General features: G+C 42.7%; 1 protein-coding gene across 6 annotated transcripts in view; it reads left to right on the top strand.

Annotated features, from left to right (window-relative positions):
* USP6NL (USP6 N-terminal like) overlaps nucleotides 1-12,477 on the top strand; it is a 147,073-nt gene that overhangs the window by 91,296 nt on the left and 43,300 nt on the right. For all 6 annotated transcript variants that reach the window (XM_087722744.1, XM_087722747.1, XM_087722746.1 and 3 more), the window contains one exon: nucleotides 7,399-7,479. In XM_087722744.1, the coding sequence (XP_087578870.1) occupies nucleotides 7,399-7,479 (81 nt within the window). The remainder of the gene's footprint in view (nucleotides 1-7,398; nucleotides 7,480-12,477) is intronic.

Here is a 12,477-nt window from a genome sequence, read left to right as displayed (position 1 = left end):
TGTAGAAGAAGACAGAGCCACAGGAAATAGGTTTTGGCCTGTTGCAACTCCATGGATGGTTACTGCTTCTTACATATAAGAATAGTCTGACTGAAATTGTTTATAAGTGGCATCCCTATGAACGACCAATTTTGATTGCCCTGCACCACTTTAAATTCATCTATGCCTCTATATAGCACTGTGTGTTGGGGATATTAGTATTTCTGAATTAGTTATAAGACAGAGGTATTAAACTCAAGGCCTAGTGGCCGGATCTGGCCCATGGGGTGCTTAGATCTGCCGCACAGAAAAGACCCGCAGAGTCTCTGCCAGAGAAAACGGAGGTCAGAAGGGCTGCTCGCGTCCTTCCCAGACTGTGTTTTTGGCTATGATGGCCTCCTGCAGCCCTCCGTAGCTAAAATGGAGCTTGGGGGAGCCGCGCATGCGTTCCCCAAGTCTATTTTGCTGGCGGAGGGCTGCAGGAGGCCATCGCGGCCGAAAACAGAGCTCAGGAGCCCGCTTTTGCTGGCAGAGGGCTCCGGCCACCACAGACACCCCCCCTCCCAACATGAGTGACATCGAGCTGGCCACACCCACCCTGGCCCCCTGGGGTCAAACACAACCCTGATGCGGCCCTCAATGAAATTGAGTTTGACAACCCCTGTTGTAAGGAGACTTCTGTCTGGTGATTGCCTTTAACTCTTTTAATTGAAATTTCCCATTCATAATGCTGGTTAACCTCAGTTCCAGTTGGGTTTTTTTTTATTAAACAAGGTTAATCTAGATGTAGGCCAGTGTTTTTCAAACTTGGCAAGTTTAAGACTGTGTGTGTGTGCGCGCGCGTGTACTTCAACTCCCACAATTCTCCAGCTAGCTTGGTGGAGTGAGGAATTCTGGGAGCTGAAGTCCACACATCTTAAACTTGCCAAGCTGGAAAAATACTGAACTAGCCAGATGGCTGCCCAGGCAAGCTTTTCCTTCTTTGTTAAATGCAATGATGAATATTGATTCTCTGTAAAGAAAGCTACTCTTAATTACTGCCCTCCTTAATTTAGTGAATTCTTTCCTGTCAGTTTATAGCCTTCCTTGCTGGCATAAACATTGTTTTTACGACCAGTAGTTAATATTTGAGAAAGGAGGTAATTGAGAAGGGGAATGGATGTGATTTGAAAGGCTGTCTTCTCTTTTTAAAATGTTGAAATGCCAGATGTTATTGTGCTCAATTACCGGCTAATATGCTGTGGCTGTAATTATGCAGTGGAGTGTTGCCAAGTTCGAGTCAGAGGGATGAATGAGGTTGTCAGCAAGTGGTATTTGCAAAATAATTCAGCATCCTGAACAATCAGAGCATCTCTTGAACCGTTGATACTCTGAGGAAAAGTCAGAGGTTATATAATCAAAGCTCTGTAGTCAAGATTGAGTGCCGTTTAATTCTAATTCATTGAAGCTTTTCTCTCCGAGAGAAAAAAAGTTTGCTTACTATTTGGAAAAAAATGTCTACAGACAATTCCACATTCAGTTGCCTAATGAATCAGAACCATTTTGGTCTAGTGGTTAGGTCGCCTGGCTAAAAAACAAGAGACTGCGAGTTCTAGTCCCACTTTAGGCATGAAAGCTGGATGAATGACTTTGGACCAATCACCAGGTGAGGGTGAGTTCTAATCCCACCTTGGGTATGAAAGCCTTCTGCATAATGAATCAAGATCACGTGAAGTGTTAATACCACTTTATAATCCCTTGGTGAGGCCACACTTGGAATACGGCATCCAGTTTTGGTCACCATGATATAGAAAAGATGTGGAGACTCTAGAAAGAGTGCAGAGAAGAGCAACAAAGAGGATTAGGGGACCGGAGACTAAAACATATGAAGAACAGTTGCAGGAACTGGGTATGTCTAGTTTAATGAAAAGAAGGACTAGGGGAGACATGATAGCAGTGTTCCAATATCTCAGGGGTTGCCACAAAGAAGAGGGAGTCAAGCTATTCTCCAAGGCACCTGAGGGTAGAACAAGAAGCAATGGGTGGAAACTCATCAAGGAGAGAAGCAGCTTAGAACTGAGGAGAAATTCCCTGAGAGTCAGAACAATTAATCAGTGGAACAGAAGTCGCCTCCAGAAGTGGTGAATGCCCCAACACTGGGAAGTCTTTAAGAAGATGTTGGATAGCCATTTGTCTGAAACGATATAGGGTTTCCTGCCTAGGCAGGGGGTTGAACTAGAAGACCTCCAAGGTCCCTTCCAACTCTGCTATTGTATTGTATCTTTGGACCAATCTTCATGAGATAATGGATTGTAGTCCCACCTTAGGTAAGAAAGCCTGCTGAATGATTTGGGGCCAATCACCAGAAAATAGTGAGTTCTAATCCTGCCTTGGGCAACGAAAGCTAGATGGATATCTTTGGCCTAACCATTCTCTCTCAGCCCAACTTACCTCACAAGGCAGTGGTTGTGGGGGAAATAGGAGGAGAAAGGAGCATCATATATGTTTGTCACCTTGAGTTATTTATAAAAACAAGAGGTGGAAAATAAATAAAGTAAAAATACAGAATCATTTTGCAATTGTACAATATTTATTTTTTAACATGAAGAATTACTGTAAAAAAGTATGATTCTTTTCCTGGAAAGATGCAAATGACACGTGCATTGCTTAAGGTTTTAGGGAGGTTATTTTTGCAACTCCTTCAGTAAATTACAGGTTCTTCTCAAAAACATTGCCACATTTTAGTTTATGAAGAGAGTCTGTAATTCTTGCTTACTACTTGCAGTTTGGCTAGGAACCCATTGCAGTTTAAGCACCTGCCTACTAACAAGTATCCACTCTTTTTCAGCTTATTTTATTTTTATCCATCATGTGTCTTGTGGGAGCTCCATCATTGGAAGCTTTCAAGAAGAGACTGGACTGCCATCTGTCAGAAATGGTGTAGGGCAGAAGTCAGCAACCTGCGGCTCCGGAGCCGCATGTGGCTCTTTCATCCCTCTGCTGCGGCTCCCTGTTGCCAGTTTTGGCACCACAATTGATAGGGCTTTCAGTTAGGACAGGTAGAGGAAAAAGGATGCTGTGCTAGGAGGAGACTCTATGGTGGGGTGGTGGTGGTGGGGAACCGGACTTCCGGTCGGCTTCAGAAATGAACAGGGGACCAAGGTGGCGCAGTGGTTAGAGTGCTGTACTGCAGCCACTTCAGCTGACTGTTATCTGCAGTTTGGCTGTTCAAATCTCACCGGCTCAGGGTTGACTCAGCCTTCCATCCTTCCGAGGTGGGTAAAATGAGGACCCAGACTGTGGGGGCGATATGCTGACTCTGTAAACCGCTTAGAGAGGGCTGAAAGCCCTATGAAGCGGTATATAAGTCTAACTGCTATTGCTATTGCTATTCCGGTTAGGACCTTTTGTGGCTCTTTTGAGTGTTTAAGGTTGCCAACCCTTGTTGTAGGGTCTCCTGCTTGGGAGGGGGGTTGGACTAGATGACCTACAAGGTCCCTTCCAACACTGTTATGCACCCATTATGCAAAGTGCAGAAAAGATATAAGAATGAATAAGACACAGAAGTTAAGGTATATGATGAGGACAAAAAATACAGCAAAACTTAGGTTGGCCAATCTTAGCCCCCCCCCCTTTCTGGCTTTGGTCAGGTGAGACTTCCTTTTTTAGGCAGGTGTAGTAAGGGTTGGGTGAGTGGCTGTCTTAACCATTTCCATGCAAACACAATCCCTGATAATGACTGGGTGGCAACTGATTAGTTTTGTGTTCTGACCCCCCCCCCCCCCCGTGCTCGTTCACAACTACAGCCACACGAAGCTTGCAAAAGGAACGTCTTTTATCAGTCCCGGCTCAAGCTGGCTGCGAGCCCAAAATAAACATAGACAAAGTCTCTGGCAAAAAGTTACACAGCAAATGCAAAAACAAAACTCCTACAGCAAACCAGGTTTACAGAAAGCAAATCACTTATCCAAGTGCCTCTTTGAATCATGAACACTAATCGAACAGGAACGGAACTGAACTCACGAACAAACGAACGATGAACGTTGACTTCTGCCACTAAGGCGTGGCACCATCAGTCTTTTATCTGCAGGAGAAGACCCTAACGAGCAACAGCTGCTCATTATCCTGCATCCCGAAACAACTCACAGGTTTCTGCTGAGTCACAACAGTTTTGTATATTGTGACCAGTATGGTCAACACAACCCACCAACACTTCCCGAATCCAGTTGTATCTCAAGGACCACTTCATCACAATGAGTGGGTTCAAATTTTTCTAATGATAGTCCGCCATATTGTACCTACTGATCAAGAGGATATGTAAATAAGGGGGTTCTTCTTAACAGAATAGAAAGTTACTAGAAAACTGTAGGGTTTCTAGGAAGCCTTCTACAAACTTTGGAAACGATTGAGTTGCGTACACCTTGTTATTACCAACCTGGATGAGCTAATGCAGGCTTTCCACAGTCATTTCTCAACGGGAGGCTAGATCATCGCCTGCACTGTAGTTTGAGTTTATTGAAGTGTTTGTGAAGTGCTCTAAAATTACGATAATGATGTCTTTCTTGACACAGTCATTACTCAGTATATCTTAACCGACATGCCTAGCTATCCCGAAGTATTTAAACTAAATTACACATCTCGAAGGGGTGCGGCCGAAGAGCTGCATAATTTTCATTTTCTTTTTTTGCTTTTTATTGGCACGGCTAGAATCTAGAAATTATCGCAGGGATGTTTGTGCACAAAGCCTTAAATTATTGAACTGTTTACTTTGAAAAGGATATTTCTGAAATTGGCAGGCTTCAAGGAAGAAGTGTCTCCAAACACTATCATATTCGGTTGCATTGTTAGGTCCTAGCGCATAAAATGATACTCTTGAGAGCTGCGTCTAGCAGAGTCACTTCTACAAAAATGTAATATGCAGGAGTCTTAGGTCTTTGGCTGTCTTATGTGATAAAAGAGCCCATCTGGTTGGACTCCACTGCTTAACACAGTGTTTTTCAATCTTGGCAACTTTCAGATGTGTTAGATTGGTTGGGGAATTCTGGGAGTTGAAGTCTGCCCACTTTAAAGTTGTAAAACGCTGGCTTAAACATTAAGAATCCCTCACCTGAGCTGCAAGAATCCAGGTATAGGTACGGTAGTCCTCAACTTACAACCACAGTTGAGCCCAACATCTCTGTTGCTAAGCAAGACAATTGTTAAAACGAGTCCCCCCCCCATTTTACGATCGTTCTTTCCAGAGTTATTAAGTGCGTCACTGCGTTTGACCTGGTGCCACAGTGGTTAGAATGCAGTACTGCAGGCAAACCTACCCACAGTCTGGAGTTCGATTCTGACAGGGCTCAAGGTTGATTCAGCCTTCCATCCTTCCGAGATTGATAAAATGAGGACCCCAGATTGTTGGGGGGGCAATGTAATGAGATTGTAAACCGCCCAGAGAATGCTGTAAAGCACTGTGGAGCAGTATATAATTCTCAGACGCTATTGTTATTGCTACTTCTTAAGTTAATAGCACGGTTGTTAAGTGAATCTGGCTTTCCCGTTGCCTTTGCTTGTCAGAAGGTTGCAAAAAGTGGTCACATGACCCCGGGACCCTTCAACCATCCTAAATACATGCCAGTTGCCAAGCAGCTGAATTTTGATGATGTGACCATGGGGATGCGGCAATGGTCATAAAGTGTGAAAACTGGTCATAAATCACTCCCCCCCCCCCTGTGCCAACGAACAGTCATTAAACAAATGGTTGTAAGTGGAGAATTCCCTGTATTTAATAGATGGCATCACAAAGAGTTTTCAGTAGCTCTTTCCTGGTCCATCAAGCTTCCTTGAGTATACTGCCAGTCCTTCGTTCTGAAAACCAGTGGCTGAACGCCAGTTCCTGGAAACATACATTTGATAATACAGATAGCAGCGTGAAGTACTATCATCAGGAAAGCAATAGTGAAAAGGTCTTGCTGTGCTAAGTGGAGCCCTAATACCTCACAAGCAATCTCAAAAAAAGGTGATAATGATCTAAAAATAGAGCTGGAGAGCCACTTGCACCTATCCCTTAATACCCAGAGACTTCTGTTATGAGTTATACAGAGTTCATAGGTCAGTGTTCTGACCCCCCTTCTCCGTCCAGGAATGAAAGCCAAAATCCACGTAACTAAAAAGGTTTCTTTTAATCAGTCCAAGTTCTTGTTGGCTGCAAGGCCAAATAAACACAGAGATAAAAGTCCTATAAACAAACGCAGCACTGCGAAGAGGCTTCTTCCAGCAAACCTACTTATCCAAGTTGGCTTCTCTCGGTTTGAACGCGAACACGAACAACCACTAGAACAGGAATGGAACGTTGACTTCTGCAACCAGGGTGTGGCACCAGCAGTCTCTTTATACTCAGGAGAGGATCCCAATGAGCAACAGCTGCTCGCAATCCTCTCCTGTAACTACTCAGTGGTTCCTTCCGTCGAGTAACCCTTCGACGGGGTGCATCCTGCAACAACTCCCAAGTGTTTCCCTGAACACTCCCGCTGATCCAATGCTCTGCCGCCACCTGGTGGCCAACGGCTCCTGCCGGGTCACAACAGGTCAGCATATATTCTTCCCTTACTAGAGAGATTGCCAGCGAGGGCAGTCAATTTCTACGTAGGCTTTCTCCTCCAGGACTCAAACCTGCCTGCTACGCATCCAGTGGCAAAATTCTGTGTTGCTGTAAATGTCCACAAGAAAAAAATTGTTTACAGAAATATAGCTGTCATCTTGTACCAATTATTTGGAGATATCTCTTAACTATTTTTGGAACATTATATTTACTCACATACGTATCAGACACCCACGTAAACCAGGGAGGGATCCAAACAGTTTGAGAACATATATTTTCTTAACAGAGATGTTATTATCCACTTTTAATGTCAGTACTATTTTTTTATATATTATATTGTAAAAAGTTATTTCTATTGCTGGTCTTTGACCGTAATAAAGATCTGATCTATTCTATTCTATTTATTCTATTCTATTCTATTCTATTCTATTCTATTCTATTCTATTCTATGAATTGTAAGCATTAATGCCCAGGGTACAGAAAATAATCAAACTGTTAAAATGTACATTTAATTTTAGTTAAACTCTTTCGTGCAAAATTTGGTTTAAAAAGGCCTTTCATGTGGCCTTTTCATAGGGAGTGGATGGTTAAACACACAGAAATTCAGCTCTAACTATTTCCTCATTCGCTGAAAATTGTGAACGCCTGCTTCTGCCGTTTAAGATAAAAACCTAGGATAGGGGGTCTGTTCAGTTGAGTGGGCCTTTCCATTTGATTTAAAATATTTGCTAGTGATTTAAAGCTGTTAAAAAAACTTCACAATGTCTGTGCCTAGCTGCTTATAAATGTTGAAAGAAAAAAAGAATCCTTGAGAGTATTTGAAGTGGAGAGAATAATGGCCTCTGATTTTATTTCAGCACAAGCAGCTCGAGATTGAAAGAACTACAAAATGGTTGAAGATGTTAAAAAGCTGGGAGAAATACAAGAACACAGATAAGGTAAGCTGAGCGTTGCCTTCAGCAATTGTATTTATTGAATGCAAATGTACAAATCGGGCGCTGCAGCCTTGGACTTCTAACCCGCCTACTGTGATATTTGCTAAAAGAACAAAGTACAAAGAAGCTGGATTTCAGAATTTCTCAACTATTAAGTATTTCAAAAATTCTGGCTTATGTAATTGTGGAGTAGGAGTGGAAAAATCCATGTCCTTGTGCCCTCACATTTGGATTACTGCAGTCTCATCTCCATGGGGCTGCCCTTGAAGAGCATTCGCAAGCTTCAACTATAGGTAGTCCTTGACTTACTAACCCAGTCGAACCCAAAATTTATGTTGCTATGCAAGACAGTTGTCAAAGTGAATTTTTCCTTCATTTTTACGACCTTTCTTGCCACAGTTGCTAAGCGAATCACCACAGTTGTTTTAGTTAACACTTAAGTTAGTGAATCTGGCTTCCCCATTGACGTGGCTTGTAAGAAGGCTGCTAAAGGTGATCACATGACCTCCAGAACATTGCAACCGTCATAAATATGAGTCAGTGGCTTGAATTTTGATCATGTAACCATGCAACGGTCTTAAATGTGAAAAACAGCCATAAGTCATTTTTTCCAGGGCTGTTGTCATTTTGAACGGTCACTAAACAGTTGTAAACCAGGACTACTTATAGAACACAATGCGGCTACACGGGTAATAAATGCATGCATAACATCACTGGTATGTGAAGCGTTTCCAGATGCAATTCCAGATGCAATTCCAGGTGCTGGTTGTCACCTTTGAAGCTCTTCATGGCTTGGAACTGGATTACCTGCGGTAATCTTATCTTCCCAGTTGTTTCCACCCGAGAACTGTCAGCTGATGGGGAATAGATGGTGTGCCTTCTCAGCTGTAGCGCCTGACTTCCAGAAGATTCTCCCTTCAGAGATTGCAATGACATTCACCCTGATGGTCTTTTGCATGGTGGTGAAGACCTAGTTATGTGCCCAGGCTTGGAGCCATGAGTGTGTTGCGTGGTTATAATTTTCTTGGTATATATAATTTTAGTTTCTTGGTTATCCTCTCCTCTCCTGTCTCCCTGCCCACTCCTCTCCTCTCTTCTTCCCCTCCTCCCCTCCTCTCTGTTCTCTCCTCCCTTCCCCTTCCCTTTCCTCTCCCCTCTCTCCTCCTCCCTTCTCCCCTGCCCTTTCCTCTCCCCTCCCCTCCTATAGCAATAGCAATAGCAGTAGACTTATATACCGCTTCATAGGCCTTTCAGGCCTCTCTAAGCGGTTTACAGAGAGTCAGCATATTGCCCCCAACAATCTGGGTCCTCATTTTACCCACCTCGGAAGGATGGAAGGCTGAGTCAACCCTGAGCCGGTGAGATTTGAACCGCTGACCTGCTGATCTAGCTGTGGTTAAATGCAGCACTGTAGCCTGCAGTGCTGCATTTAACCACTGCGCCACCTTGGCTCTTAACCACTGTGCCACCTCCTTCAACCACTCCTCTCTCTTCTCCTCTTCTCCCTCATGTTCTCCATCCTGAGTCATTTGAGATTAGTGGCTGTGAGAAATTGAACAAATAAACACAATCTTACAAAATCCATCTGCTTCCTTTCTTTCATCATCGAAACTGCTCATCCCTGACCCCCATATAAAGGCTCAGGTGCTTCTTTGAAAAATGCCATCATTTGGGCAATATTTAATGGAAGGAGGCTATAATCTCAAAACCCCTTGGTAGTTTATTTTGTGGGAAAGAAAGGTGGGGCATTTTGAGTTTGCATCCTGCTACCCATTGGGGTTGTATTGTTGACATAGCTTTACTCCAAGCCTGCTTTATATGTCTTTCCTTTATAGGAATCTTTCCATTTTATGACCTATAAAAATATACTCCTGAATATTATGAAACACAATGTTTGGTATGGTGAAGCTCTTATAAAATTACTAAGGTACAGAGAAGTTGCTTTTTTATCCCCTTGAAGCAATTCTCGACAAAAACTTCAGTATATGTGGCCATATAGTTCAATATTACTTTAAGGGAAAAAATGTGCTAACTTGATTCTGTGCTGTTCAATGTAATTTTCAGCTAGCCACAGGGAGCATTAAGATTGGTGCCAATATGATGCTCATCATCGCTTGCAAAAAAGAAAAGCATAATCTGTACACAGGAGAAATGGAGCACACAATTCTTTCCATGCGCTTACTGCAACTAAACAAATCATCATATCTTCACTAGAACGTAAATGTAGACAAAGACAGTAAACTGGTTTCCCATATTGATTCAGAACTGATCTCTTTATGGAAAGCCACTGGACCTCTTCATACGACCGTGGAGGTTGATGTATGTATCTGACCCTAGAATTAGATTAAGAATGCTCCAGAATGAAAATCTAATTCTTGCTTGTTTCCATGATACCAGCCTGTGGTTTGATGTAAGATGAATCTTGGCTTTGTTGTTGTTAGTTGTGAAGTCGTATCCGACCCATCGCGACCCCATGGACAACATTCTTACAGGCCTTCCTGTCCTCTATCATCCTCTGGAGTCCATTTAAGATCACACCGATTGCTTCGGTGACTTCATCCAGCCACCGCCTTCTCTGTCGTCCCCTTCTTCTTTTGCCCTCCGTCGTTCCCAGCATGAGGCTCTTCTCCAGGGAGTCCTTCCTTCACATTAGGTTGCCAAAGTATTTGAGTTTCATCTTCAAGATCTGGCCTTCTAAAGAGCAGTCAGGGTTGATCTCCTCTAGGACTGACCGGTTTGATCGCCTTGCAGTCCAAGGGACTCGCAGGAGTCTTCTCCAGCACCAGAGTTCGAAGGCCTCCATTCTTTGGTGCTCAGCCTTTTTTTATGGTCCAACTTTCTCAGCCATACATTGCAACTGGAAAATCATAGCCTTGACTGTACGCACTTTTGTTGTCAGGGCAAGGTCTCTGATTTTTAGTATGCTAAATCATGTAATCATGGCTTAGTGGTAGATAAAGAAGTATAATTCCTTCTTCGCAAGCATTGCTACTGTGGCAGTGTTCTCTTTTGAACTATCAGGAGTTTGAAACGGAAAGGAAAGATGAAAGTGAATATTTTAAATGATGGCTTCTTTAGCAAGAAGGTTCTCATTGTTTTTGATAGCTGAATCTCAGGCTCTTGAAGGACTGTTAAATGAGACTTTCTGTGAATTATGGATCATCCACCCTCACATACCCCCTGAAAAGTACTTTAAAGCAGTACTTTAAAAAAGTACTTTGTTCACCTAAAGCAGTCAGAGAATGTTAAATCGTAGAAGTTTAAGAAGGGACTTAACTGATCTCCTTGAGATTATCTTTATTAACATTGGTAAATGTTATTTTTACTTTTTTTTTTTTAAAAAGTGTGGGCTTTTAATTTGGTGTTTCCATCAAAGGATGCAGAAGGTCTGTTCTGGAATTTTTGCGTAAGCAAGTCAGAACAAGCGTAAAATGGACATTCTTGACTTAAGGTTGCACTAATGCAAGTCAAGAATTGCATAACATAGAGACTGCTGAAGGAGGTTTTTTTTAAAAAAACTAAAACATGCTAGAGAAATAATTAATGAAGTTAATAGTATAAGATGAGGGGGAAAAAAAGGCTTGGTTTTCAGGAAGTGCAGACGTTTCTGTATAAGTGACTTAAAACTTTTTAGCTAAGGAAAGTAGCAGAGTATAACATTAGCCAAAGGAGTGAGTTAATAAAGCAGATAGATAGAGTGACAGTCAGGCTGTTACAGAGAAGAGGAAGTCGACCAATTCTTCAAAGCAGGGTCTCCGCCCTTGGCCACTTTAAGACTTGTGGACTTTGTTGTAGAAAAGACAGGTCACGGAAGCCAGCTCTTCAGAGAAGGAAATGTTTATTGCGCAGGTTCAGAAATAATGGCCTGAACCCCGAGTGAAAGCAGGAAATTCCTTTTATAGTTTATTGCTTTTAGCTAAAGCCATCTGTTGGTTTTGGAAACACCCCTCAAGATTTGCCCTTGAGTTACAGCAATATTATGTCTACAGGAAGTCATAATACATAGTCAGCCAACGGTCAAACTTAGCATATATTTTGAGGAACTAACAATGTGTCTACCAGACAGATTTACAGTCAAGCCAGCAGATAGTTGAAAATAGACGCTTTGCTTCAGCACATTTCATGTGCAGACTTCCTCCTAACCCGTGTCTACCCGCACCATGTCCTAAAAGCAAACTTTTGCAATTTCTATATATGAACAGTTGAAGCTTAATATCATGAAACTCTAGTTTGGTTCAGGCTTGAGGCCTACTTTGGTTCAGCCTGCCACCTCAACTTCAACTCCCAGAATTCCTCAGCCAGCGGGAGTTGAAGCCCACGAGTCTTAAAAGTGGCCAAGGGCGGAGACCCTTGCTCCAAAACACCCAAGGGCAGGACAAGAAATATCAAGAAGAATTGCGCAGCAGCTGTCCAGATGAAGTCAGCGACGCTGAGACGAACTTGTAGTTTTATATAAATAAATATATTTCACAATTTACAGCAGACAAGAGACTCAGGAAAATCATGAGGTGAATCCAAAAACAGCACACAGAAGAAGAAGAAAAAAGGGAAACTCCCCCTTTACACCTATGGCAACCAATCGTAGCGTAGGTTTACACCCATGGCAACCAATCGTAGCGTAGGTTTGGCAGGAGCCAGCCAGCCAATCATCTCCCACCGTGCGTTCTGGCCCATTGTACAATGTTATTGTTCCGGCTACCAATTTTAAGATCATAAACAGGAGGGAAATTTATTAATGAGAAATTAATCAGTGGAACAGAAGTTGCCTCCAGAAGCTATGTATCCTTCAACATTGGAAAATTTTAAGAAGATGTTGGATAACCATTTGTCTGAAGTGGTGGAGGCTTTCCTGCCTAAGCAAGGGGTTGGACTAGAAGACCTCCAAGGTCCCTTCCAACTCTCTTACTCTATTCTGTTCTATTCTGTTCTATTTTATGGAGAAATTTCCTGACAGAATCAGAATAGAGCTGGAAGGGACCTTGGAGGTCTTCTAGTCCAGCC

This window comes from Thamnophis sirtalis, unplaced genomic scaffold, assembly GCF_051295495.1.
Source record: "Thamnophis sirtalis isolate CommonGarterSnake01/CBP01778 unplaced genomic scaffold, rThaSir2_p1.2 scaffold_9, whole genome shotgun sequence".
Taxonomy (NCBI): domain Eukaryota; kingdom Metazoa; phylum Chordata; class Lepidosauria; order Squamata; family Natricidae; genus Thamnophis; species Thamnophis sirtalis.
The sequence above is the reverse complement of the archived record's forward strand: the minus strand, read 5'-3'. Positions and strand labels throughout refer to the sequence as shown.